The sequence below is a fragment of the Puntigrus tetrazona genome, chromosome 2 (assembly GCF_018831695.1).
Source record: "Puntigrus tetrazona isolate hp1 chromosome 2, ASM1883169v1, whole genome shotgun sequence".
NCBI classification, from domain to species: domain Eukaryota; kingdom Metazoa; phylum Chordata; class Actinopteri; order Cypriniformes; family Cyprinidae; genus Puntigrus; species Puntigrus tetrazona.
Window position 1 is genome coordinate 14,745,995 of NC_056700.1, and position 26,821 is coordinate 14,772,815.

The 26,821-nt window shown below is 36.1% G+C and overlaps 2 protein-coding genes across 9 annotated transcripts; one reads left to right on the plus strand and one right to left on the minus strand.

Annotated features, from left to right (window-relative positions):
• The first annotated feature begins 112 nt into the window (after nucleotides 1-112).
• plxdc2a (plexin domain containing 2a) lies at nucleotides 113-7,167 on the plus strand. Its single transcript, XM_043256772.1, has 13 exons — nucleotides 113-1,299; nucleotides 2,448-2,671; nucleotides 2,751-2,888; nucleotides 2,974-3,043; nucleotides 3,139-3,261; nucleotides 3,346-3,464; nucleotides 3,557-3,656; nucleotides 3,985-4,080; nucleotides 4,254-4,335; nucleotides 4,428-4,488; nucleotides 4,570-4,756; nucleotides 6,058-6,224; nucleotides 6,330-7,167. Exons 1-13 carry the CDS (start codon nucleotides 1,125-1,127, stop codon nucleotides 6,555-6,557), a joined length of 1,770 nt encoding a protein of 589 aa, XP_043112707.1. The 5' UTR covers nucleotides 113-1,124; the 3' UTR covers nucleotides 6,558-7,167.
• Nucleotides 7,168-7,345: 178 nt separating this feature from the next.
• On the minus strand, nucleotides 7,346-26,265 carry myripa (myosin VIIA and Rab interacting protein a). Of its 8 annotated transcripts, none has more exons than XM_043256671.1 (18): nucleotides 25,919-26,261; nucleotides 25,533-25,658; nucleotides 24,641-24,800; nucleotides 18,926-19,147; nucleotides 16,989-17,125; nucleotides 15,099-15,185; nucleotides 14,886-14,983; nucleotides 14,703-14,783; nucleotides 13,792-13,905; nucleotides 13,532-13,703; nucleotides 12,808-13,391; nucleotides 10,732-12,204; nucleotides 10,515-10,574; nucleotides 9,496-9,681; nucleotides 9,242-9,403; nucleotides 8,499-8,597; nucleotides 8,341-8,401; nucleotides 7,346-8,150 (listed from the first exon to the last, which is right to left on the minus strand). In XM_043256671.1, exons 3-18 carry the CDS (start codon nucleotides 24,748-24,750, stop codon nucleotides 8,137-8,139), a joined length of 3,660 nt encoding a protein of 1,219 aa, XP_043112606.1. In that variant the 5' UTR covers nucleotides 24,751-24,800; nucleotides 25,533-25,658; nucleotides 25,919-26,261; the 3' UTR covers nucleotides 7,346-8,136. The 8 variants fall into 8 exon arrangements, with proteins under 8 accessions (XP_043112606.1, XP_043112641.1, XP_043112621.1 ...); XM_043256706.1 differs by lacking the exon at nucleotides 25,533-25,658 and having other exon boundaries at nucleotides 10,732-11,007; nucleotides 11,707-12,204; nucleotides 25,919-26,258; XM_043256686.1 differs by lacking the exon at nucleotides 25,533-25,658 and having other exon boundaries at nucleotides 9,263-9,403; nucleotides 25,919-26,265.
• Nucleotides 26,266-26,821: the final 556 nt, after the last annotated feature.

Sequence of the window (26,821 nt, forward strand, 5' to 3'; positions counted from 1 at the left end):
TTTGACACTCTTTTTATAATTTATACTTTCACCTATAACAACGATGCTTTTACATCATGCTGAAATAAGATGAAGAGTCCTACTAATGTGCTACGATTTTATTTAATGTATCGGGAAACCAGCTCTTTAAAATGTACTTTATGCTGAAATATTATAATTAAACACTAATGCAATATTTTATTATATGACACTATATAACATGACTGCTCTCAAAATTTACTTTAGGTAAATTAAATGAACTTTCTGGTGTACAGGAAATGGGTTTTATCTTCAATAGAAGGTATTCACCTTTACACTTCCTTTATTTCCATTTTACAAAAATAAAATCTCAGCAAACAGAGGTTCACATTGGATTTAAACCGCTTTATTGAACCCCTACATCTTGAGTTGACCCTCCATCATTCAGGAGAGGACTGTCTGACTTTTCCAAACCAAAGGGTCAGTGAATCCTCTCAGCTCTATGAGACATGTCACACTCCCCTAATCCACTCATTTCTCACAGGAACCAGTTTCCTATGGGTCAGCCAATGCTCTCGATCGCTGCCTTTCAAACGAGCGCAGACACTCACACAAGTACGCCTACAAGCAAGGATAAAATATCATTTAAGTGCTCAGATGAATCAAAATGAAAGGTGGAAGTTGATTTTCATGTCTCTAATGTCTGTTAAACTACTTTAAGGTTTGCTAAACCACTGTTTAATATGGCTCTGATTATGCTGACGCAAAGTCTGCTGTTAATGTTCAGGAAACATGCTCGACTCCGACATGTTATTCTCAGTGTGGTTTAAATACCTTTTCCAAAAGGAGGGGGAAAAAAACATTACATTTAAGATTTCTGTACTTCGTGTTCTTTAAAATTCCTCTCTGAGGTATGGCAGTGTGCTTTCTTCAAGTACTCTACATTAAGTAGTACACTAGAATAATGTTAGAATATGTTTGTCGTCTAAATGAGGTCTGCACATTTATATGTTCATCAGCCAACAAATTTCATCGTTTTTTTTTTTTTTTTTTTTTTTTTTTTTCAGTGAGAGCGGTGGAAAATATTATTTTATTGTAAACTCTCGCGAACTCCTCACCGGCACGTCACTGGACAGTCTCGCGTGGGTGTGTTTGGAGCACGTATTATGCGCCCCTTTCGCGTGCAGTTCAACTTTTCTGGCTTCTCCCTTCATTTAGATGTACAAAGAAGACACATTAAATATAGGCTAGTTATGGCACTGCCGGCAAGACCGCATGTTTTCTTAGGAATTTTTGCAGTTATTCAGATTAAATTTACCTTACAGGAATTGCCATCCAGTGGTAAGTCATTTTTTAGTTTTCAAAATGCGCAATAAGAGTTACGACGTATAGCTATTTAACGCTTAAAAACTCACTATCTGCAAATTGAGGTAAAGTAGCCAGCAACTCCATAATACTGTGAAATGTTCACGTTAATTATTTTTATTATTTTCCGGCTTTTAATACCTAGTGCCCAGTCTTCGGTTTTATTGTTAATTGTTGATTGTGTATTATTCTTATTTTAAACGCAGGCTTTCATAAAGCACCGACATGTCTTGTCTTACATTTTCTCTTTTAAAATAGACAATCTATATATTTCAGTTAAAAAATATAGTTATTATAAAAGCTTTTAACCCACAGAACCGATGCGCTCAAGTCATTCGCTGTGAATTAGTTTTTTAATTCACATTTAAGATCAGGACAAAAATAGTGTCACAGGCCTATAAATCATCTAAAAGGCATTGGCACGCGTTATTATTAATAATAACAACAAGATTGTTGCTTGGCTTAGTCTCAAAGAAGCAGTGTAATTGCAATAAGTATTAACAATTTTAATAAATGTGAGCACCTACCCATGCAGAAGAATTTTTGGCCCATGCATGCTCACTGTACCCTGCGGTCTTTGTCAGCATGTTGAAAATAAATGTGATAGACCTGAGGGCATATCACATACTTACAATGCCAGACAGGAAAAGAGCAGCACGTGGTGCTTGAGGTACAGGATCTCAAGCTTTTGTTATATTTATAATGTTTTATTTCTCACATTAGCGTCAGATTACTCTGGAGATATAGATACAGAAGTAACGCTGGCAGAATTCGAATGAGAAGGACAACCGAACTCTGTGTTGCCCCAGTCAAAACACTGCCCAGCCCTCACACTCCCCCGTCCAGCGCTATGAGGAATTCTGAGCATGTTTCACGCTATCTTGTGAAAAAAGTGCTTTGGGCACACGCTTGTCACTGCAGGATGTGAGGAACTGTGTTTATTTGCATAAAAGGTTTTCATGCATAGTTGCACAGCTGTTAAATATCATTATCAATGTTACATTCTTCAGTTCTCCAAAGAGCAATTCGCATCCACGTAGGTTATCAATGATTCAGGGATTGTTGTGTATAGCAGTGCAGACAATGCAGAATATAATACTGTATAATTCATCTTTATTCATCAGAGATCTCCTGCTTTACCTTTGAAGCACTCTCCAAGCAAGAGAGTGCTGGTGTTAACCTCAGGCTTTACAACAAAAGATGGAGAAGATGGACACTCTCATCCAAACCAGTGGACAAGATCAGTCAGAACCATGATCTGGAACACTATAAAGAGCACAGCAAATTGTCTTCAGAACGCTTTCCAGAAGTTGTGACTAATGAGACTCACAATAAATTATCCATTAAGGTGAACAGCCAAGAATGTATGAACTCATATTTATAAAATACCTTCTCATTTGTAATTAATGTGTATATTTGTTCATTAGAGAGATATGGGCCATATCTACTACACTTCCAAATTCTATGGGCCCACAGATGCAGACAAGGATTTGTGGGTAAATATTGAGAAAATGGAGATAGGAAGAGTTCATGGGATCCTCTCCAACACACATCAGCAAACTTTGGTACTATCATATAATCAGCAACCAAGTTTCTTTGTGATGCAGTTTTCTAATTGTTACTCATTATTTGTTGTCTTTGTCTTTGTAGAGAGTAAATCTATCCTTCCATTTCCCTTTCTACGGACATTCATTAAGGGAAATTCATGTAGCTACGGGAGGTGAGTGGTGCATATTTTAACTTTAAATTTTTTTTTTAACTTTACAGTCCCCACATTTCTGAACAGAAGTCTATATTTTCTACATTTCTATCCAGGTTTCATCTACACTGGAGATGTTATCCACAGAATGCTGACTGCTACTCAGTACATCGCTCCTCTCATGGCTAATTTTGACCTGAGCATCTCACAGAATTCCACAGTGATTTATTGTGATAATGGTAAAATGAGACAGAAATGTGAAAGTTCTGTGATTTGTTAGCATTATTTAGTTACGTTTGAACGGCAAATATACTTTGTGTTAGGCACAGCTCTAGTTGTGCAGTGGGACCGCGTGTATCTCCACGATGCGTCTCATCTCGGCAGTTTTACCTTCCAAACAGCTTTACACAAGGATGGCAGAATCACCTTTGCATATAAAGAGGTTGTTTTTAGATTTTTGGGGGGTTTTTTCAGCAGCCAATACTACATTACAGATAAAGCAGGGATTGATTGTTGGCTCTCAAATGCTTTTAGGTTCCCGTTGACATTAGCAAAATCAACTCAGCGAATCATCCTGTAAAAGTCGGGCTGTCTGATGCATTTGTGGTTCTTCATAAGATTGAACAGCTTCCAAGTAAGTACTGTAACTCTTCTTAAAAGGGAAAATAATTATTCTCTTTTTTTAATTAATTCTGCCTTCACCAGTGTTAATTATTTTTTACAATATATACTATTCATGTATTAGTATTTTTTAATAATTGTTGTATCATTTAAATATTACTTTTATTAATTGTGTATGCTAATGTAATTTCTGATTAAAATGGGTTAAATATTTAAATTTTATTTTACCTAATTTTAGCATGAGTTTTAAATTGAGTAATTATCATACTTAAACTTTTATTTTATTTATTTTTTAAATAATAACATTTGTTTTAAATATATTGTTTTTTTTTTCATGACAGATGTTAGAAGAAGAACAATATATGAATATCATCGAGTAGAGCTCTTAAAATCCAAGATCACAAATGTCAGTGCTGTTGAGATGCTTCCTCTACCAAGTGAGTCTAAACTGCCGACAGAACTAGATTCGTCTCAGACGGAATAGGTTTCATCTATGGAAAATAGCTCTGTATAGAAGTCTAATATCTTTCCCTAGTACTGATCACTTATTGTGAGAAGCACCCACGTCTTTCACATGTCTCTATTAAAATGTTGCTCCTCCTGCTGTAAGCCTGCCTTCAGTTCTCCAGCTGTGAGACGTGTGTTACGGCTCAGATCGGCTTCAGCTGTAGCTGGTGCAGTCGTCTGCGGAGGTACACGCTTCAATAGTCAAATAGATTAAGTGCGATGTGCTTCAGCTTTAAGGCTAGGTACTCAACAGATGCAAATAATGTTTCTCCTGCAGATGTTCCAGTGGTTTTGACCAGTATCGTCAAGACTGGGTTGACAGTGGGTGCTTAACTGAGGTGAATAGAGTATAGGGTATACCTCCACTTTCGTTCCTCTTTCTCCCATTTTTATTAACGTTATGTAGTTATGTTTTTAAGACAAAGAGCCAGAGCTGTGACAGAAAGCAGCCTTTCGTGAGAAGCAGCACTCCAGCGGTGCAGACAGGAGTGACGGAAGTGTCTAGAACTACAACAACATCACCCACATCAGCCTCGTCAGTCACCCCCAAACTCACCAGCACACCCTTATTTATGAGAAACCTTCCCACCAGCATCCTCACTGACGGTATGTGTCTCTTACTATATCCTGCAGAGCATTATACATGCTTCCAAATGAGACCAGTTAGAAGAGCCTTAAACCAAGATAAAAATTAACACCTGCATAGTAATATCATTTATTACTGTATCCTCATGTCGTTCCAAATGTAACTTTCTTTCAACTTTGAAACATATAATAGGATATTTGTTCGTAACCAGTCTGTTTTGGTTCCCGATGACTTTCAGTTGAATTGGAAAAATATGTGATCCTAGAACACAAAACCAGTCTTAAGACACTGGGGTATATTTATAGCAATAGCCAAAAATACATTGCATGGGTCAAAATTGTTGATTGTTCTTTTATGCCAAAAATCATTTGGACATTAAATAAAGATCATGTTCCATGAAGATATTTTGCAAATTTCCAAAGTAAATATATACCAATAATATTTTTTATTAGTAATATGCATTGCTAAGAACTTCCACAAATTCCAGATGTTCAAATACTGTCCTGACAAGCCACACATCAATCAGAAATTTCAGTGTAGTAAAATTTACCCTTATGACTGGTTTTGTGGTCCAGTTAATTACTATTAAATTTAATTACCATTTATTTAAAAAATGTAGTTATCAACACTTAACTTGGATTTCAAAATGTCAAAATTTTCATTTGTTTCACAGTGGCTGTCATGACTGTTCACAATAGATTTATTTAAATATACATTAAATAATTAAGACAGCGCCAACAGCTAAAGTAAAATATATTGAAGATATAGTCTAATATTTTGAGAAATGCTCTTCTATACTTTATTTTCTTTGCAAACTAATGATCTGTACACTGATGAGTTGCCTGAGGTAAATGAAATGCTACATGATGTTTTCTTTTGATGTCTTTCTGTGGCTGAAACGCTGACTGAGCATTTAGAGGAGGCATGAGATGTTCGTTCATGTTTATTTCATGATAAAACTAGTACTAAAGAAGGCGTGTGAGCAGAGGCGTTTATACAGCAATCTGCCAGGCCACTGTAAAAATGGCATTACTTATTTAAATTTCCTAAAAGAAATTGACCATTCAAAAGATGAAAATTAGTTTATTTTAAAATATAACACTGGAAGTTTCCAATGAAGTTAACCCAACGCAGTGTTTAAAACACGTATACATAGCGAAAACTAGCAACCATGCCTGTTAGCCTATTAGCAACCACATAGAATTGCTCATTACTTCACGGCATTTGGGCCATTCACATATCTTTTTCAGAAAATGCAAAAAATATAGTTATAATTGTTCTTTTGAAGCAAGTGCGAACACCCAGTTTTGTTCTCTTTCAGACTCTCAGAATCAGATGGACATTATAGAGAAGCAAACAGAGGAGCAGATGCAGACTGGCCTGCTCATTGGCATCCTCATCACTATGGTCCTCATGGTGGTTGCAGTGTTGGCTACTATATACATGTACTATCATCCCACCTCCAGCGCCAGTCTCTTCTTCATAGAGGTTAACTTCAGAACTCAAGCATATACAGCTAATGGAACTGAATGTTGCACATTAATATAAACTACCATTCAAAAGCTTTTTCTTCATTTTATTCTTGATATCTAGAGACGACCAGCACACTGGCCTGCCATGAAATTTCGACGGGGTTCAGGACACCCGACGTACGCAGAGGTAGAGGCCATGGGACAGGATAAAGAAGGATTCATTGCGGTAGACCCTAGAGACAGTTTTCTTGTGTCAGACAGGAGAGAGAGCTTGTTTCTGACAGACCAGAGAGATGGATTTATTGTGGCTGACCAAAGAGAACGTTTCCTTATCATGGAACGCCGCTAAACTGAATTTGTGGTTTATGAATTAAGCTCCTCTGTTTTTGAGAGGAAGCTGCACTGGATGCTGGGATGAATGTGCTATTTGTTTGACCTCATGACAGCGAGCACCTCAAACGTGAGCGATCTACTGCACCGTCACACCAAAGTGCAAATGTAAACAGTGTGGACACCGAAATGTTTTTTTCCAACCCAGTGAAGCCAGTGGAATTGCAGCGCTCAGGGAAAACCTTCACGTCTGAGCTTTTATTTCATTTCTCTCCAGAGGCCCCTTTAAAGCAGGGTCTGATTATGCTCCTCAGAGTCCCCTTATTGGTATCTCTCTTTTAACCAGATGGGTCATTAAAGCCTGTGTATTGCGAACACCTCTCAGAACGTCCTGTGTAAAACAGGGAAGCCTGAATTATATGTTATATGAAATATTCTCGGTTCAAATATTTTGCAGTGTTACAACTTAAGAGATACAACTTAAGAGTTATTCTACACACACACACACACACACACACTATACATATAGCACTACTTAAACACACATCCAACGCAATCTCATGAATTGCAATAGTATATGTTTCATGTGAATATGCCTCAGTTAATGTCCTTATAAAACCTGTGCTTTGTATTTGTAATACGTGGATTGATTTGTACATTTGAAAATATTTTCTAACAGAAATGTAGATCTCAACTAAAATCTTATATTGAATATCATAACTTGTTCAGGTTATGCAATCAAAACAAATAATTCAACAACAGCAGTAAAAACAAAAATATGTTTACAAAAATGTACTATAATTGAAATATAATCAAACAAAAAAAAATTCATTAATTTACACAGATCATTTACACTTTACAGTGAATCAATGTCTTTACAGTAGTTTGTAAACTATTATCAAATCTAACATCGTAAATGTATATTATCATCACAAATAAAGATCTGCATGATTCATATAGCTGACACATGGCTAGAATAATCTACTCTAAATCCGTCAATCAGAAAGATTAATCCAGGGAAATATTTGGGGCAGGAATTCAAATTAATCTATATATCTATAATCTATATAAAAGAAAGCTGACCATCAACTTTATCTGTTGAATATAAAATAAACTTTTTGAGAAGTGCTTTAAATGTTATATAGAAGTCAATGGTAATCAGAGCAGTTTTGTATTCAACATTGGGCGAGTAAATGATATTATTATATTTATAATGTTTGGGTGAACTATCCTATTATTTCCTTTTACAATATTTTTTTAAATTAAAGGCTTAACTGAATGATGAGCTTCATTCATAGTAATGGTCCAATACACACAAAGCTCCACATCATAGTATAATTTTACATTAATTTACTTTATTATTTATTATTGGACCTGGTGGTAATAAAGCAATCTAACCCAAGAGTTATTTGTTTGTGTAATTTCTGAGTTCAGTTTACAGATACATCAGCTCATTTGAATCTGTCTGCGGGAGCTTGAGTCCATAAAATTGTATCTATGAGCCATGAGCTTCAAGGCACATGTGATCAGTGGCTTTATTTTAGACTGTAGTCGTTTAACTTTGTGATGATGTTTGCTGATGTATCCCACTATCTTCGTTATGCTTCTTTATCTGAAATTTACAGACAAAAATGGGAGATTTCAGAAATCATTTTCAGCAACAAATGAATGTTTTGAATTATTTTAGACCTTGCAACGGAAAGCAAATATAAAGAAGGTGGGTATAATTACACCTGTAGTTATACCTGTAACATCTTTTAAAAAAACATGTGTCCGCTGTATTGATTATGAGCAGCTCTTACCTTGTTTTGGAGGTGCTGGCAGTCGTCTCCTCAGTTTCCGAGATGAGCCAATGGTTTGTGTCTGAAACGAAAAGCAGTATGACAGGTACAGTCATAATAAGTCATATGAGCATGTAGGAATGTGTGTATGAATATTACTTAAAATATGAAGACAACACCTTGTTTTTTGGAGTCTTGACCTTGATAAAGTGGGTCTGTGGAGCTACATTAAGACCTGCATTTTTCAGAGCAGCAATTCTTGAGGAAATGTCTAAAACCTGTAAAAATGGCACAGATTAAAACAAGTACATATGAAAATGACTGTTTTGATTATGAAAAGTAAGGTTTTGCAGAAAGACTGTTATTTGAAACGTTATTGGCAGTTTTGGGACACTGTGGTTAGTATATTTGCATAATTCTATACAGTATGTGCAGTGTACAGAATATACAGGTCTAGTAGTATGTACTGTATATAGGAAATCTGAGTCATTTGAGTGTTATTTTTATATTTATCAGTACTTTTTAAATTAGTTTTATCTAATTTATTATTATATTTATTATTATATTTTAAGCTTTCATTTTAGTTAAACTTTAGCAATTTTGTTAAGCGTTTGTCATTTATTTAGTTGTTTTTTATATTTACATTAATCTTTCATTTATTTTTTGTTGTTTTTTTAAGTGCTTTTGTCATTTTTATTAGTGTTTTTCCTCTCTCTTTTTCAGCTTTTTTTCAGAAGAACATTTATAATTTCCATTGAAGGTTTTCAGCTTGTATTTTATTTTATTTTAGCTTTATTTCAAATAATGAACATAATTTAAGCATTAATTCAAGTGTAACTTGATCTTCAGAGCTACAGTACGAGATGCTGCTGCTGCGATTCAGAAAAAGCGCGAGAGAGCACAGCGTCCAGGCCGAACGCACCTGGAGCTCAGACTGCTGCACCTGGGCTGCTGCAGAGGCCACCTGGTCCTCCAGATGAGCGAGCTCTCTTTCAGTGGTGGATCCACTGATGCAGCGCGCACACTCCTCCAGATCCCCCAGTTCAGCCTCGAGCCCGTACACTGTCCCTGCTGCCACGTACACCTGCACTCAGTGAAATGAATCAAAATACATTAAGAAGCAGCTCATGAATGCCCAGTGGCGTGAGAAATGCTCATCTCAGAAAGGGTCCGTACATTCTCCTCCAGTCTGCCAAGCTGCTCATCCAGTCTTCTGGCCTCGTCAGGGGGAATGACAGAGGCGTCGCTGTGGTCTGATTGGCACAGTCCATCTCCCATAGATCCGTGAATCAGATGCTCTGTAGCGTTCAGTACTTTTAGCACCTCTGTGGTGATGCTCCGCAATGATGCTGCTGAGTACTTCTATTCAGGATAAACACACAGAGGAAGGTACTGTAACTTATTACACATTCATATAAATGTAAATTAATAGTGGAATGGGGCAAGACTAGTGTGACCACACCCGCATTAGCAAAATTAATACTAATTTAATGAACACTTCAAAAATACTTTTTAAGATAGATCAACTGCACGCTAATATTCTTTATGTAAGCTATACATCTAAAATAGGCTAAGAAATTCAATCACTTATTTATGGAAGCCCAAAATGTAAAATAAAATGTAAAAAAATTTAAACTGAAAAAATTTAAAATCTCAATTATGTTATCATTTCTACTTTTCTTATGTCATGATTATGCATGAAATGTAAAAATGATTACCCTATAATCTTATTATAAAATTATATAATTATGACTTAGTATGCCACAATTTTTACATTTTATGCAAGCATGTCTTTCATGCACTGGATTCACACCATCTACATTTTTCATATTATAATGAGAGGATTTGCAATTGAGCTTGTATTGAAAACAAATCTGCCATTTTGAGTAGCACTGAGTGGATTTAAACACCTCTGATTGGCCATTGCTTGGGCTCACTGTGTTCAGCCAACATATCTATGATTGGTTACAATGTTCAATTCTGTAAAAAAAAACCTTTGACCTAACTATATCATATAATCATAATCACTGTTATTTATTGATTAATTGTGCCATGAGAGAATGTAAAATATGCAAATAATAATGAGCCCATTGTCGGAGAGCAGATGAAAGCGCACAGGAAAGAGAACAGTACATTAGCCAAATTAAGAGTGAGGAACAAAAAGCATTCTGTCCATATCAGCATACAATCATCACCTGCTGTAGTATATTGGAGATTAAATGTAGGTTTTTCTCTATGTCCAGCATGTGTGCATCCTAATAAAGATCAAATAGAGGCAGAAGACAAAGAAATAAGAAATACAGAAGAGCTTCAGAGAAATGTGTTAAGCAGATTAAATAAAAGCATGTTAGATGCAAGCAACTAGGGTTACTTCAGCCTGTAGTGTTTAGTGTAATACACTGTAGTTGTTACCTTGTAGATCTCCTCCGGTGACAGATACTCCTGAACAGATGTGGCACTGTGGAATGTGCAGTCCGTCTGTTCCTCCCTGTTCTCAATCAAGTCACCTTGACTGTCTTCTAATGATTTGCTGCATTGTTTATCTTCCATTTCCTCAGTATCTTCAGTGTTGCTCTTTAGTGCCACAACTTCATTGATCTTGCCCTCTTCCTTCATTTCTTTTTCCTGCATCTCCTTCGATTTTCCACCAATAAAGCATCCTTCAGATATTGTGTGGTCATCCATTTCCTGTTCAGTTACATTCTCCTCATCTTCCATCATCTCGTGTTTCTCTCCCTCACTTCTCTCTCTGTCTAAAAATACCCCCTCACTAGCATAAGCTTCTATGTGTTCTTCCATATCATCTAAAGCCTTCACTACAGTATTAATAATCCTATCAAATTCCATCTTTCCATCTTCACTTATCAGTCTACTCAAAGCCAGTTCACAAGATAAAACCTCCTGCTCCTCAAAGTGATCATCAGTCTCTATGTTTTCAGCACTACTCTGATGACCTTCAGCTGCAATTCTGCAATCTTTTATTTCTGCATTTTTCTCTACAGTCTGAACTTCTCTTTTGCTCTTTGTCTCTCCAATTCTATTTCTACCTATCTCATTTTCTGCATCTGTCTCATTAAGTATCTGTTTTTGGCTCACAGAGCTCATTTCTTCTGACATTTGTATCTCACTTGTGTCATTTTGCTTAGTAACACCCTGCTTTGCCACAATGTCCTTTTGTCTTTTCTCTGATCTCTCTTCTTCTGCTTTTTCAACCATCGCTACATAGTTTTTTGTTTTATAGTCATATTCTATCATTTTATTTCTATCTCTCCTGTCATCTACCCTCAGTAACTCAGTTCTTACTGACTGATTTATACTATCGGTCTCAGTTTGATTCTCACACCTGTCCAGTTCATCTTCAGTGGAGGAAAGTAGTGTGTCACTCACCTGACGGGTCAGCTCTCGCAGTCTGGAAGTCAGATCATCTTCTTTCAACATCGCTGTTGATCTCACTTGCTTTGTGGATTCAATTCTATCTGATATTTCTTTCGAATCAGCCTCAATTGTCAAGGTACCATCTCCCCCTTTTTCTTTTGTTTCACCTTCTTCATTCCCTGTTTGATACTCCAACCTGTCCAGTTCATCCTCAGTGGAAGAAAGTTGTGTTTCTCTGACTTGACTGGTCAGTTCCTTCAGTTTGGTAGTCAACTCCTGATCTAAAGACCCAGCTACACCAAAGGCCCCATGATTGGAATTGTTGGGAGCATTGAGACCAAGTCCGAACGGATCAGGGGTCACGGCTCCAGAGCTCAAGATGTCAGGAGTAGCAGTGTCTGAAGTGTCTGCTTCTAGACTGTGATCACTTGATCTTTTTCCATGCACATCTGAGTCTTGCTTCACATAGCGTCTCTTAACCAGAGCATCTGAAAGGTAACTACTGGAATCCTGCCAATTAAAGAATCAGAGTCATGAACTGTCAAAAATAAATACAATAAATAATTTTTATATCCACACATTATCACTGAAAGGTTTTGGGTCAGAAAGTTTTAAATGAATACTTTTCTTCAGATTAATGAAAAGATAGTAAATTTTTTTACACTGTTACAAAAAATTATATATTTAAAATAAATTCTGTTCTTTTAAACTTTCTACCCGTCAAAGAATCCCAAATACCTCAAGTTTTCTACAAAAAAATATTGAGCAATAAAACTCTTTTCAATAGTTTTTTATGTATTAGAATTATTTCTAAAAGATCATTTTCATATAACTGTTATTTTAAATTTTATTAACATTTTACAGTATTGCTTTTTTTTGGTAAGCATTAGAGACTTCTTTCAAAAACATCAAAAAAACTGTAGCCCAAACTTTAGTAGTGTGTATCTGTTTTTTCATTCTGCTTTCTATAGACTAGTCAGAAATCATATAATTAAATGTAAATTTAATTTTTTTCAAGCAAAAATTTTTAAGTTAAATATATTGTAAACATAATACTAAATATTTTCAGATAATATTTTTTCCCAAGACATGTTGTATAACACTTATTCTCACCGGGACATCCGAAGACAATACTGACTGTCCTTTCCACTCTGTCTCCTCTCTCTTATTCTTCCTCCTTCGCCGTGACCTCTTGACCCTGCTTTCCTCTAGGCCATCCTCGCTGCTTTCAGCCCCTCCTGGATTGAAATTTATATCCATGATGTTTGGCCGGCGGGCAGATGAGGGTCGCCTGTGTTCTAGAGGCACTTTCCTCTTCAAGAAGGGCAGCAGAGTTTTCTGGCACTGGTGTAGTGGCCCGTCTTGTCCTGTGGAGTCCTCGGTGTCAGCAGTCAAGGTGTGTTCAATGAGATGTTGTGCTTGTGCGTTCAAAGGCAATGTTGCTTGACGGCTGTAGGACTCAGGGTAACTCAACTGCTTATTGGCAGACATTTTACGCCGAAGCTCTTCCAGTGCAGCGCCCCAGACCCCATTAGCTTCAGGCTCTGTCTCGGAGCCCATCTCATCGTAAGCTGACACCACGCCAGACTCCCTTTCCAGGACGCTATATACCAGACTTTTGCGCTTAGTTAAAAGGCCAGGTCGAGAGAGCAGGTTGCTCTGATAAGCAATCCAATTACCATCAGGACTCTGTAACACTGAAAACATACACACAGCATTTACACATGCATATAAACTAAGTTAAAAAAGGTCAAAATGAAATTAAAATATCTGTTTAACCAAGAAGGGTTAATTAAATATAGTTAAGAATCATATGGATTTAAGTCAAGGATCTAACTGGAATTGTCCAGTCGGTCGACACTCCTCCAGCTAGGCATGGCCTTGACAGGCACTGGTTCTTCTTTCTTCATTTCCAGAGTATGACTTATAGAAGATGAAGGTCTTGACCCAGTGTTAGCATGCTGGTCTATTTTCTCATCAGTCAAGATACAGAAAGCTGAGTGAGACCTCTGAGGGGAGAGAAAACATTCAGAACATTCATTCAAAAGTCAAATTGCAGGCAATTTAGTGTTTAAAAGAAACACAAAGTGACTGTACCCAACGAGAAGCATCAAAGTCACTCTGGGTTTGATCAGGAGAGATTCCATCATTGTTCTGGTCGAGTTTACTTTCAGACTTCATCTCAGACAGGTCCTTTTTCCGGCGTACAATCTAAATTTGAATATACCAATATGAGTTTATTCAAACTATGAATACCATTTAAAATGCTATAAAGCATATATTAATTTCAAAATTTAATAAAATTTGTCTTAAAAGTTTTATATTAACACTTACATTCCTAATTAGCATATGTTTAATATCACAATTCTAAATTGTCTTTTTGATTGGCTGTTTTATGTTTGAGTGTAAAAGTACTTTCGGATTAATGGATAATCACAAATTATAATTTTTCTACTAATTAAAATAAATAAACAAAAATATGCATTACATAATAATTTTTGTGTTTAGACAGTAATGTGTAAAATAATGGCTAAAAAGCTCTCCAAGACTCTATTTATTTGATAAACATACAATAAAACAGTAAAATGGTTAAATGTTTTTTTAGTTTTAAATATCTGACTTTTAAGTTTTAATATATCTACAAATGTACTTTTTTCCTGTTAGGGCAAAGCTCAATTTTCAACAACTATTAAGTAGTCTTCAGTGTCACATGATTCTTCAGATATTATTTCAATAGGCTAATTTGGTGCTCAAGAAGCATTTGTCATTATAAAAGATTTTGTCTGTTTGACATTTTTTTAAGGTTTTAAACCTTGACATTTTTCGAAACATTTTATCCATCTGAAATAGTAACATTTTGTAACGTTTTGAACAAACGTCTTTGCAGTCACTTTCGATCAATTTCATGTATCTTTGCTGAATTCATCGCCCCTTGCTAAATACACTGAATTCTACACAACGTAAAACTCTGCATTCATGAAAGGTCATTGCTGTCATATGTTACTCACTTTCTGCACTATAGTTGTGGCCAGTTCCTCTATCAGCTCTCCTCTGTTCTCTCGCAAATAATTAGCTTCGTTCTGCTTCTCCTACAAAAGCAAATGTCAAATAGCTGCCATGTCACACTTGCGAAGTTATTGAATAGCAAGAATGAATGAACAATCTTGTACCTATTAATGGGAAAGTCTTACTTGACTGTCAGCCTGGCTCTCAGCCTTAGCAATAGCCTCATCTATGGCCTCTTCTGCCACCCGCAGTGCCACATTAATAGTCTCAGCCATGCTGTGCTCTGAGAGAGAGAGACATAATAATTAACGTTTTTTTCAAATGTCCCCTGTATGAAACTAATGGAATCAAAAATACTGTTATACAGTACATATTAAATAATTATTTAAATCACAAACCTTCACTTTGCCTGTAGAACGTTGAGTCGCTCTCATACATGCTACTCTCATTGCACACGCTCTCTTCATAAGTGCTGCCCTCTGTTGCTGCAAAACATGTTACAGCTCATTCCATCAAAGAAACCTTTCATAATCTATCCATTTTCAGTTGCAGAGAATGCAACATCAGATAGTGTATGCAGGTCGCATGCCATAAAGAGGTACTTAATGTTTCGATTTCTGAGGGCATCGAGAATTTTTTTTTTAATCTAATAGTGATACTAATAAATACAATTGTCAAGAGTGATAAGGTAGGGGAAACGTGGAATAAAGAGCTTGGCTTAATATAAAAAAAAGCAACTGTATGCATTAAACATTTCTGTTGTTGTTGTTATTAAGAACTGTTCCTGTGAAAAATTTAGCGAATCAACAGCACTTCCTTTTCAGGCAGACACCGTCTCAGTCTCAGAGAACTGTTGGATGACAAATCATTTGCTGGGTAAATATATCGATATGGCTCAGCTCTACATAGAGCAATTTAAAGTGCTCCCCTCAAACCGGTAAAGGTCAAACTGCCTCTGAAGTCACCGGCTACCACTCTATGAAAACACCTACCCTTTTCCTTCTAGCCAGTGCTTACGCCTACATTCTGCTGAGGAGAGCAAATCAAAGTAATGTTATGAATCTAGCTTTTTTCGATGAGATAATCTGAAGACTGATGTTGTGGCTTAAAAACCTATCCTATAATGCTATAAGCTCATCGCTCCATTCTTAGCACTTGTCCGACGTTAAACTCAAACAGATTATCTCCTAGCTTTTCTCTGCATCAAATTTACAAAAGCTTGACCACGTAGTGCACTGAGTTTTGTGGCCAAAGCTCTTTATTTTTCACTGTCACTGTAATGGTTTTTTCTCTTCCACAGAGAGCTATTGTTCCTCAGAGGTTACAGGGGTCTGCTGAGGTGACAAACAACCACCGTCATGGTCATCCATTGTTAATGTGGCATTGGCTTTGCTCTTAACCGCTTTCCTCTTCATGGAGAAGACATTCTCTGCTCACAGACCTCAGCAAAACTGAAATGGAGGCTGGGCACAGATCATAACTCATTCGGAGTTGTGCCCACAAACACAAGCAAAGGAACTTCGAACTGGCGAGGAAGAGAAAAATTATCTTTGAGATTATTTTACACATCCAAACAAGGGTGCACAGTAAAATATTGTGAATTAGCATTATATTTTCAGCTATTACTTTCTTTTATTTATTTATTTATTTAACAAAAAACATGGGTTTACTGTGATTTTCCAGTGAACAGAGCAGGAAATTATTACATTTTCGACTTCTGATTAATATCTTTCTGTGCACCACTAAACCATAATATTCAGTTTTTGTTTTTTAAGCTAGCGAATAAATTATTTACCTGTTAATGTAAATAGTAATGATTGGGTAGAATTATGTGTATATGCTTGACTTTGATTCGCTATTTGAATATTAGGAACATAAGAGGGAATGGAGGGAGTAAGAGGTCATAATCAAAGTGCGCAGTGGCCCTCCCTCTATATAGATGAATAATTCTCATAAATCCTGCTGCAGTTAAATTGGAAACAGAGGAGGTAAGTCGGACTGGAGGAGCCCTGTCTGCTCTTTTCTTAACCCTCACGAATTAGTGCTAAACACATGCGTGCACATGAGACCATAAGCTGTGAAAAAGACAGGGCTTGAATGACAATCTAAAACTAACATATCCACTGAATGCAAATTGCATTTGAAATGCGGCTTCAACAAACTCCTTCAAACGTGCAAGATGCAAACTAGATCTTTTACCTCCAAAATACATACATTATACATTTTCATAGTGTGTAAGCATCCTTTATTTTCAAGGAAGGTCATACAACAGTCCAGATGGCAAGTACCTGTAAGCTCATCTAGAGCTCCACGCTCGGCCGCATGCCTCCTGTAGAGGTTCTTTAACACTTTGGCACTGCCAAACCTTTTAAAACGCCTTCTCACATTATTGTAGAACCACTCCAGTGATTGGGTCTTCAGTAGTCTGGAAATACACAACAAGGCCACATTTCAAAGCTTGTTTAAGAGCATTTCTTTGCTTCCGTTTAAACCTACATTGATTAAAATCTTTGACTGTGTAAGTGCAGAACATATGATTAAGAAGACTATGAAATTTGTCCTATAATCATAGACACAAAGTCCTATAATCAAGCACACACACAAACATACACGTATATACAAATAAAGGTCATAGCAGACAGCCAAAGGCATTTTTGAGCATGCTCAATACCAAAGAGCTGGTTAAGCCTTATTCAGACTCTCACTGCTAAGGTTTTTTCAGTAATTGCCTGCTAAGAACATATAAGACTATAGTTTACTCTGTATACAGTAGGGAATTTTGTCAAAAAGGAAATCTGAAGAGTCTTTATTCTTATGCTCCAGGAATTTTAAAAGGAATTTTCAAAATTGTCAGGAATTTTAACTTTCAATATTTATGTTAGCAGCATTACATCCTATATGATGTATATCATACATTATATTATTAGTAAGTTTTAATATTCTGTTATAGAAATATGGAGAGATGTTGGTAAAGTCTACAGTGTTGTTTATGAGTTTATTTAATTAACTAGATATGTATACAGATAGCATTGATACCATATATACCTTTTCTGTCCATAAGCACAGCATACATTTAAATCAAGTGCTTCCTTTTAGTAATCGACTAATACACTGATCTTTTAACCTCTCTTTTAACCTCTGTGTGTATGTATAAGTTCAGAAAGAGAAGGAATAATCCTGCTATAAATAAATATATAAACAAAGTGCATTTGCAAAAATATGCATAGTAACCTTCCATGCACTGTGTGAAGTATAAAGCTTTTGGGGTTTATTATAGCACTACAGATTCACGTCACATCTGTAGAAACACCATAATAAGACAGAATGTCATGCAACATTTTACTCTATTTTCACTTGGTAAGTAAACTCAAATGAGTTAACTGTAAATCAAAGGTTTTGTGCCAGTTTTTTATCCATTAATGTGAATGTAAGAAATGCAAAAATACTTTCTGTCTTGGTTCTGACCTACAGCACTCTGTGACATTTACAAAGGCATTTGAGCACAATGTCATGTTGTGCTCTATACGCAGTAATTGTAATGACTGTCAGTGTTATTTGAACCCTCAATGAGAATACTCTGTTATAAACAGATATAGTACTGTCTTACATTAAACAAAAAGTGTAGACATACATTTGCTCACTAACACTCAAATGACTACAAAGATACTATTTATGTTAGACGCAACTCATATGAACATAAATACAAGCAAATATTCACAGTAGAAAGTCGATTTATAGAGACAGAACATTTTTTTTTATTAAACACTTTTTAGCCTATTTATTAGGTATGATCAATTATTACATTTTTCAGATGATGTTCTATACTATTTTGTCTAAATAGAAATAAAATTTCAATACATTTAATGATAGAAGAGAATATAGGTATCGCAGCATTATAATGTACAGTATGAAAAATATAACTGTTTTTAGATTTGCTAAAGATTATTAAATTATTAATAACGCAGTGTTTTAAAAGATTCACATCAAGTAAGACATGGAAAGGATAACTTAAACAAAAAATACTGTAATAAATAATAATAATAAATATGCAATACTGACTGATACTGTTAACTGACCAATAACCAATACAGCATCACTATATCCCAAATTCTTAGTTCTTACATCCTGATACCATCATGAGCATTTAACCTGCAGGTTTTTCCAATGAAAGCCCCCTGATGGAGCTCATGCTCACAACAGCTCTGATTAGAGCGGCAGAACTGACCTGGTCTTCTGGCAGGAGGAGCACAGCCAGCCTTTGTCCTTCTTACTGTAGGTACAGCAGCCCTTGCAAACGTTGTAGCTACAGTCCAAGCAGGAACGTTTAGGGTTAAGCAGAAAGGTGAAGGGAGAGCAGCAGCGGATGCAGCAGCGCTCATTAAACCTGTGCTGCCGAGACAGCAAAACAGACCGACTGCCCTCCTCAACCAGTGCCTTCTTCATCTCACTGGAGCGAGAGAGAAAGAGAGGGAGAGAGAGAGAGAGAGAGAGAGAGAGAGAGAGAGAGAGAGAGAGAGAGTATAGAAAAGCAAACTGTGATATAAAGTATTTGACTAAAATGACACTTAAGCTGATGCATATTTGTATTAGGATGATGCATTAAAATACACATAATTAATCTCTATGTAATGGAGGCTGTAGTGCCCTATAAGTGGATCATGTTCACATGACATCTGCGTGTTGACAGATGTGCCGCATTTGCCCTTCACCGTCTTAAATCTGTCTGTATTTCCAGCCGTACTGCAGCCTCCAGAGAGGAGAGAGCAATTCTGAGCGAAACTGCTCTGACATTTAGCAGAGAGAGAGACAAGAGACCTAACGCTATTTAATAGAGAGTTGCAACCAGCACATACACATTTTGTTCAGACAAGGTTCATTAAATTTATGCTGCTCAATTACACTGGTGTGCCCTTAGGAAATGATTTAAAAGTCAGAATTGTAAGGTTTATAGGGTACATTAAGAAGGTAATTGATTAAATCCAAGTAAATATGAAATATCTTAATCAGGAAAAATGTATTAGCGGTGTGTTTTTCCAGCAAGTCTTCCTGGAGCTTATACTGAGATGCCAGTAGGTGGTGACAAGTGACTACATGTTTGAATTACTACCCTGTTCATGTAATGTTTTTAACTATTACACGATTTATGCAATTTTGGATGCCACTGTGTTTATGATTGAATTATTGAATCACTGACTCATCTAAAACAATTTGTTTAAAAACAATGATTCCTTTACATTACATTCATATTTAGTCATTTAGCAAATTACCGATTCATTCAGTAATATGCAAAAAAATAACTCTGCTTTGGTTTAAAATATTGTGCTGCTGGTCTTAGTATAATCATGGCTGTGATTTTGTGTAATTTACAAAAAAATTAACGAAAGAAAAATACAACGCAACATATATTGAATATTAATAGTCACTGTAGAGTGAAGTTTTTTTTTTAATTTAATATTGAAATGTAAATAATTTAAAATATTGTTACAAAAGAAAACCTGTGACTCAAAAAGAGAGGAGCTGACAAAGAGGAGCAGAGAAAGGGATGAAAAACTAGAAAAGGAAGCATTGTATTGAAAATCTCTGCTTGAGGTGTGGCGTTTACTTTGTCTCTCCAAACAATGCCAACAGGAAATCATTACGAATGATTAGAGCCACAGCTTGAACGGATTGACTCCAGTGAATACTGAGAGAGAGGAACTAAGGATAATCTCAACAGATTAAAAACAGACAGACAGGAATGAAAAAAATGGAAGAGAAAGAAAACAAAGGCTGTAATGACATAATACACATGCAAGGGTGGACATGCCAAACACAAATTTATAACACTGCATCCTTTGCGCACACAGAAATAATTTGCTGACAAATTTGTGCCAAAACCTCCCTTTGGGGACATTTTGTGCATGCATATGCTTGAAATCGGGGAAAAACAACTCTTGCACTAAATCCAAGATGCTTGTAGTTTGTAGATTAATCTCTAAATGTGACATTCAGACCACAGAGATACGAATCAGATATTACGAGCAGCCTTCCACCAGTTTGTCTAGACTGAATCAGCGGCAAGATGCATTTAAAGTGACAGTCAAAAGCACAAAAGAAGATAATGGCTGAAAAATTCTTACAGACGTGAGGAGGATCAATTTCATGTCCCTACAGTCACCCACGGTGATGATACCCCATCAGGGGTCTCGCCAATGAACTTATAATTGGATACTCAGCAGGCCATTTCCACTGAGTTCTCAGAAACATGGTCTGTTGTTTACAAAGCAAGCCGTTGGCAGAGAACAGCAGAGGCGTCCTGTGCCAGTAGGTGCAGATCCAAGCGAAGGTCTACTAAGTGACTCATGCCAGATAGACAGACTGGGCGCAGGTGTGATGAACAGGGGGTCAACCAATGCCAATATTTTTTACTAAGTCATCTGACACACCAGTATCTGTCATGAATGACAGGTTATATATAATTAGATCAAATTTGCAACTGCTTTACACAACTAAGCAGATCCCTTTCGTTTCCCATGCAGTGTGTTTCTTATGAAAATGATGAAAATAATTATCTTTTTTTTTAATTATCATGTCAAGTTTTAAGGTTTTGTTTAGGTTTTAATTTAAAACCGTTAAACATTTACAAAATAAAATACATTCCATATTTGACTTAAATTTAAGGTTAGACTTTGTTTTCAGTGACAGTGTCCTTGTCACAGTGTAATTATACCTTTAAGTATTGATATGTAATATTAATTAATTACATGTACTTAGTAAGTGGTTAAGGTTAGATTAGGGTTACTTTCATGTAATTATGCATAATTTACTGTTATTATAATATAACAGTGCATGTAACGTCTAACAAGGACACCTTAAAATAAGGTGTAACCAAATTTAAATGTATTTGTAATGATACATCGTGTTATGATGCACAATGATATGTAATAAATGTAAACATCTAAATTCAATCTCATAAAAAAATGTTGCATGAGGATTGAAAGGTTCACACACAAGGGAGATCAGTCTCGAACGAAATCTACTGCTGTGTTATACTGCACAAAGACTCCAGCAATGTAGAAATTACGAGACCTATGCCTGGAACATTAGATCAGCAGCATTATTGCAACACAGTAACACAAAGCAACGGCTCACACTGTGAATGGTTCACTTTAGAGCAATGCAAGAAAATATGTACTAATCAGGGTTCGTTAATCTGTTACATGCATAGTTTGCTAGTCTTTCCATGGAGATTCAGCATAGTTTTGAACCGAGACAAAACTAGTTCTCTAATTGAAATAAACCCTCACAAGGAATCACATTTGGATGCAGACGAAAACAGCTTAAAACATAAGCCTCACAAATATTCACAAAGCTTTTGTTTTGCAGTGTAAATGGATCAGAGTGTAATTAAAGAAGCAATCCTATCATAATTGTTTGTAAAAGGCCAAAATGACCCACTGAATATTGTGCTACAAGCCAAAATATCTGCCCAGATACACTATGTTCTGTTTGCAGTTCCATTACATTTCCTCTTTATGTAATGGATTAACAGGGCCTTCACAAAAATGACAAAATCTGACCATCTGTTTGAAATCTTTGATTTAATGTAATGGAAAATCATGGATGAGTGCATGGATAGATGGCAGACTCTCAAGTGTCTCTCTAGATTTTTTTCCAAATTCTGATTTAGATCAGCGGTACTCGATCAGGCCTTTGCATACCACAAGGGGTACTTAAGTAAGTCCTAGCGGGTATTTGGAAAGTACATCAAATAAATTAATTTTTTTAAAACATAACTGTGTTGAAGTATACAGTATACAGTGCATCATATACATCTTTCAATATATATCGAAAAGAGTTATTTTAAATATTTTAAAAACAGATATATGATTGATAATTTATTTAATTGGTTTCAAGGGGGTTCTTTTATTACTTTGCCAAAAATACATTCCTATAAAAGGGATCTCCTGAGGACAAAAAATAATTCCTGTATTTTCTTTTCTCTACTCAGAAGGTCTTTTATAATAATCTCGTTTTTTGTTTTTTTGTTTTTTTTTAAGGGGGGTGCGGGGGTTGTTGGGGGGTTGGCTCTTCCGTTCTCTGATATCTCACTCAGTCCTGTTTGAAATTCAGAAATGCTCCCCAGGTGTCTGAGAGGATATTGAAAAGCTAGATGCATGCAGACAGAACACACTTGGGAGAAGAAAAAATGCCATCTGCATAAAATGAGATGGTTTAAGGTTTTGTAGAGAGGTAAAAGAGAACTGCGTGACTTAAGAAAAGCACTCCCTTTAACTCATTTGTACACAAATACCTGACAATCCATTTAGGGTTGTATAGTACAAAATTAACAGTAAATACAAAGTATGTGGCTATCTAATCCCAATGCTCTTAACTGGACAAATAAAAAACAGTTTCCTAGAGCTAAGGAAATGTAATGCAAACTGTAATATTATATCACAATGTCTCCTTGTCTACGTGATGTTAACATCTATCTTAAGCAATTGAATTACTGTACAAGCGGACATCCAAGACAGTTATGTTTTTGTGACTACATAAAGATGTCAGTTTCTGCATTTCTGAGTTACAAAGTAGATGCCTAAAAGCCTAAAACGCCTAAAAGAACGAAACGGCTACACTGAGGCATTGTATGTTTTTGTTTTTTTTCCAAATTAATTTTTGCGCCATTATTTGTACTTCCTGTTCTAACAAGTATTTTCAACAACAGAGTGAGAGATTAAAGTGGCCAGATAAAAACGTGGTGACAAACAAAGTCATTAACCACAGTGTTTTTCTCACTCCCAAGTACCGTGATGAGTTATGTGCTTATTTCTTTTTTTTAAAGTAAGGCAAAATAATGGGGAAGAGAGAAGGTCAAAGATAGATTACAGACTAAATATATGCATTATGCTCTGTCCTTTGGGAACTAATGTATTTATACAAAGTATTACACAAAAAGAGTTTAAAGTCGGGTCAGGTTAGACCGTTAGGTAAGTATTCCACCTGTTGGTTATATATAGTTGCTGGAAAGTGCAGCAAATAAGAACACCAAAGAGATACATTGCTTATATGCAAACAGAGAGGGCCTTTTAATTTGCACATACCTGTGACAGCAGAAATATTGAACTCATACGAGCAAAACACAACATGACTCTGTCTCTCCTGAATAATAGTGCCTCTATATATCTGTAGACCAGAATCAGATTTCTTCAAAGTTGTGTTCACGGTGGGCTCAGGGAAGTGAGTCACGGATAAAAAGGAAAGGGAGGGCCTTTCCTGTCATTTTGTTTTAAAGTATGACAAAGAATGATGGGAACTTCCTCGTATACTCTAGCAATGACTGGAATGCCAGCTGGGTGATATCACCAAAAAGACATTGCTAAAATAGTTTATTTACAAGCTTTTCATGAGAACAATGTGAGGTTATTTAGCATTATCATTTTAAAATGGCAGACAGACAGCTCAAGTCTGTGGTTGCTAGGATTTCGAGGGAAAGGTCTCTAATGCTGATTCAAGCTGCATTTATCTGATGATACAAACCGACTTGTTGTTCAAGTTACATTTCTCATAAAAAATAGTCGTATTGCTTAATTTATTTGTGGAAACCATGAAGTATTTTTTCAGTTTTTTCAAGATCTTTGATGAAGAGAAATGTTAATAAATAAATAAATATATATATATAATATTTTTTTTCATATATATATATATATATATATATATATATATATATATATATATTTATTTATTTATTTATTATTATTTTTCATATATATATATATATATATATATATATATATATATATATATATATAACAATGTAAATATATTTTCTGTCACTGTTCTGTCACTCGTTGCTTAATACAAGCAGAATTCGGTCTGACCCAAAACTACTGAACAGTAGTGTATTTTGAGCTGGAGAAGTCCTAAATGTGATGCTACAAATAGTGTGCATAAGACTCACTTGAGCCGCGTCTCCTCCGTTTTGCGCAGCTCCATGTCCCGTTGCACCACCTGCATCACATGCTCAGCCTCCACATCCGTCAGACCAGAGAGATCCAGTTTGCGCCCCATCCTTCACCTCCGGAGAGCTAATAAGATACCTGCCCTGTCCTGACTGTTAGCTGAGGACAGTAATAGAAGCAGAGCAGAGTCATTTAACAATATCCAAGCTCGGCACCAACTGCGCAACTGGCTTCATGACGTGTTTGAAGCTACAGATGTCAGATACGGTATATTTCAACTTCATAATGAAAACTAGAAGCTAAATCTGAAGGCAAAATAATCTTATAATTATAAGATTGTTTCATTATGAAATCAACATAATACAATGTATTATGAGAAAAGTCCAAAGTAAACCCTGTTGCATAAGGCAGTTAAATCAGCCTGTAGCTGAAAGAAGGGCCCTGAGATTTAAGACCCCAAACAATGTTAATTATAACCATTTCTGTGGACGCTTTAACATATAAAGAAATACATGAACTTTTCTATTTTATTGTCACTGCAATGTACAGAAAATGAAAGTGCAAAAAAAAGCACTAAAAAAACAAAAACTAAAATTAAATAAAAACTGTTCAAATAGGATAAAAATAAAGCCTGATCAAAATATTAAGAAATACTAAAATGATTTATAAGTAATAAAATAACCCTGGTACCCAACTGTGTAAAAAACAAACCCAGTCTTTTGTAGGCACAGTAAAACTAACAAATCTTTCTCAGCAACCTCGAAACCATCTGCTGAGCCGAGCGTGAAAGCAAACACAAAGCTTTTGCCCATGAGGTATAACTACAATTCTTCTGTCAGAAGGCGCTAATGCATTAAAGGGGCAGTTCTACGTTTGTCATCCTTTACTCACCTCAGCCTCAAGTCACCATTTACTTTCGGCGCACCTCTTCCCATACAATGAAAGTGAATGGTGACTGAACCTGTCATTCTGCTTCACGTCTCCTTTTGCGCTCCATAAAAGAAAACGAGCATGAGGCTGCGCAAATGACGACATGACTTTAGTTTTCAAGTAAACTTTCCCGTTAAACCAGACTTTGTGACGGACGTGGGCGTCCACATTTATAAAACCGCTCTATTTCTTACTCTAGACAGCTTTAAATCAGTATAAACAGCCCATGTTCTGTTCTGGTTAATCATACAGGCACATTTATATAAAATTTCACTTTACGGTAAGCACAAAATTGACCATACAAGAGACAAACCATTGATATATTGGGATAAAACTAGTTTACTTACCGTCTCGTCTTCTCCTCAGTCGCTTACATCGGTTTTTTTTCGACCAGCGACTGCCAAGCTGTCAAGATTTGCAGACAAACTCATTACGAACGGCCACAGACCGCTTAAAATCGATACGGTCGACTTTCCGTGCCTTTTGGAAACGTTCGAAGATAACCTTTTAACACGTTGGACAAAAATAAAATAAATAAAGAATCGAGAACGTGTGAAGAGAAACGCTCGAGGAGCGCGTGTACCTGCTGCGCTCTCGTGCCATTTACAACCACGAGACCTAAAATCTGCCAGCCTCCGGTACAGAGCCCTGCAATGCCGCAACAGTGCTGATAATCCACTTTTGGACGTGCTGAACACTGATACCATATTGAGAGTGAGGGGAATGTGAGATTTATACGCTGCTGTTGTTTTAACCACAGTTGCATTGCTGTAAAAGATTCGTCAATTAAACGCAGTCACAGGATAACACTGATTTGAATTCATTCAAACACTATTTATTAGCTTAAATATACAGAATCACAATGTCATATAATAAGCATTTTTATATATTCACCGATAGCTTTTTAAATTTGTGTTATGATTTAAAAAAAAAAAAAAAAAAAAAAAAGCTCAATAAGAACAATCGGTCCCATAAAGGAATGCAAATCCTGTGCTAAGGGAAAGAAAACAAGCTGACAAAAAATACTGCATAATTGAAAACGATTGCATAATCAGAGATTTACAACCAGTTTTTTAAAGGCTTGCAAATTACGGGAAAGGATTTGCACGTATTGTTCTTGTACAATGCTTTGCTGTTTTGCATTCTTTCATGCCTTCATTGCACTTTTTTCCCCTCAGCATCTCAACAAGCTGTTAAGTACAACCATCAAAAAGACGAATTTGGAGAGCACCCAGACAGTAAAACTAAAC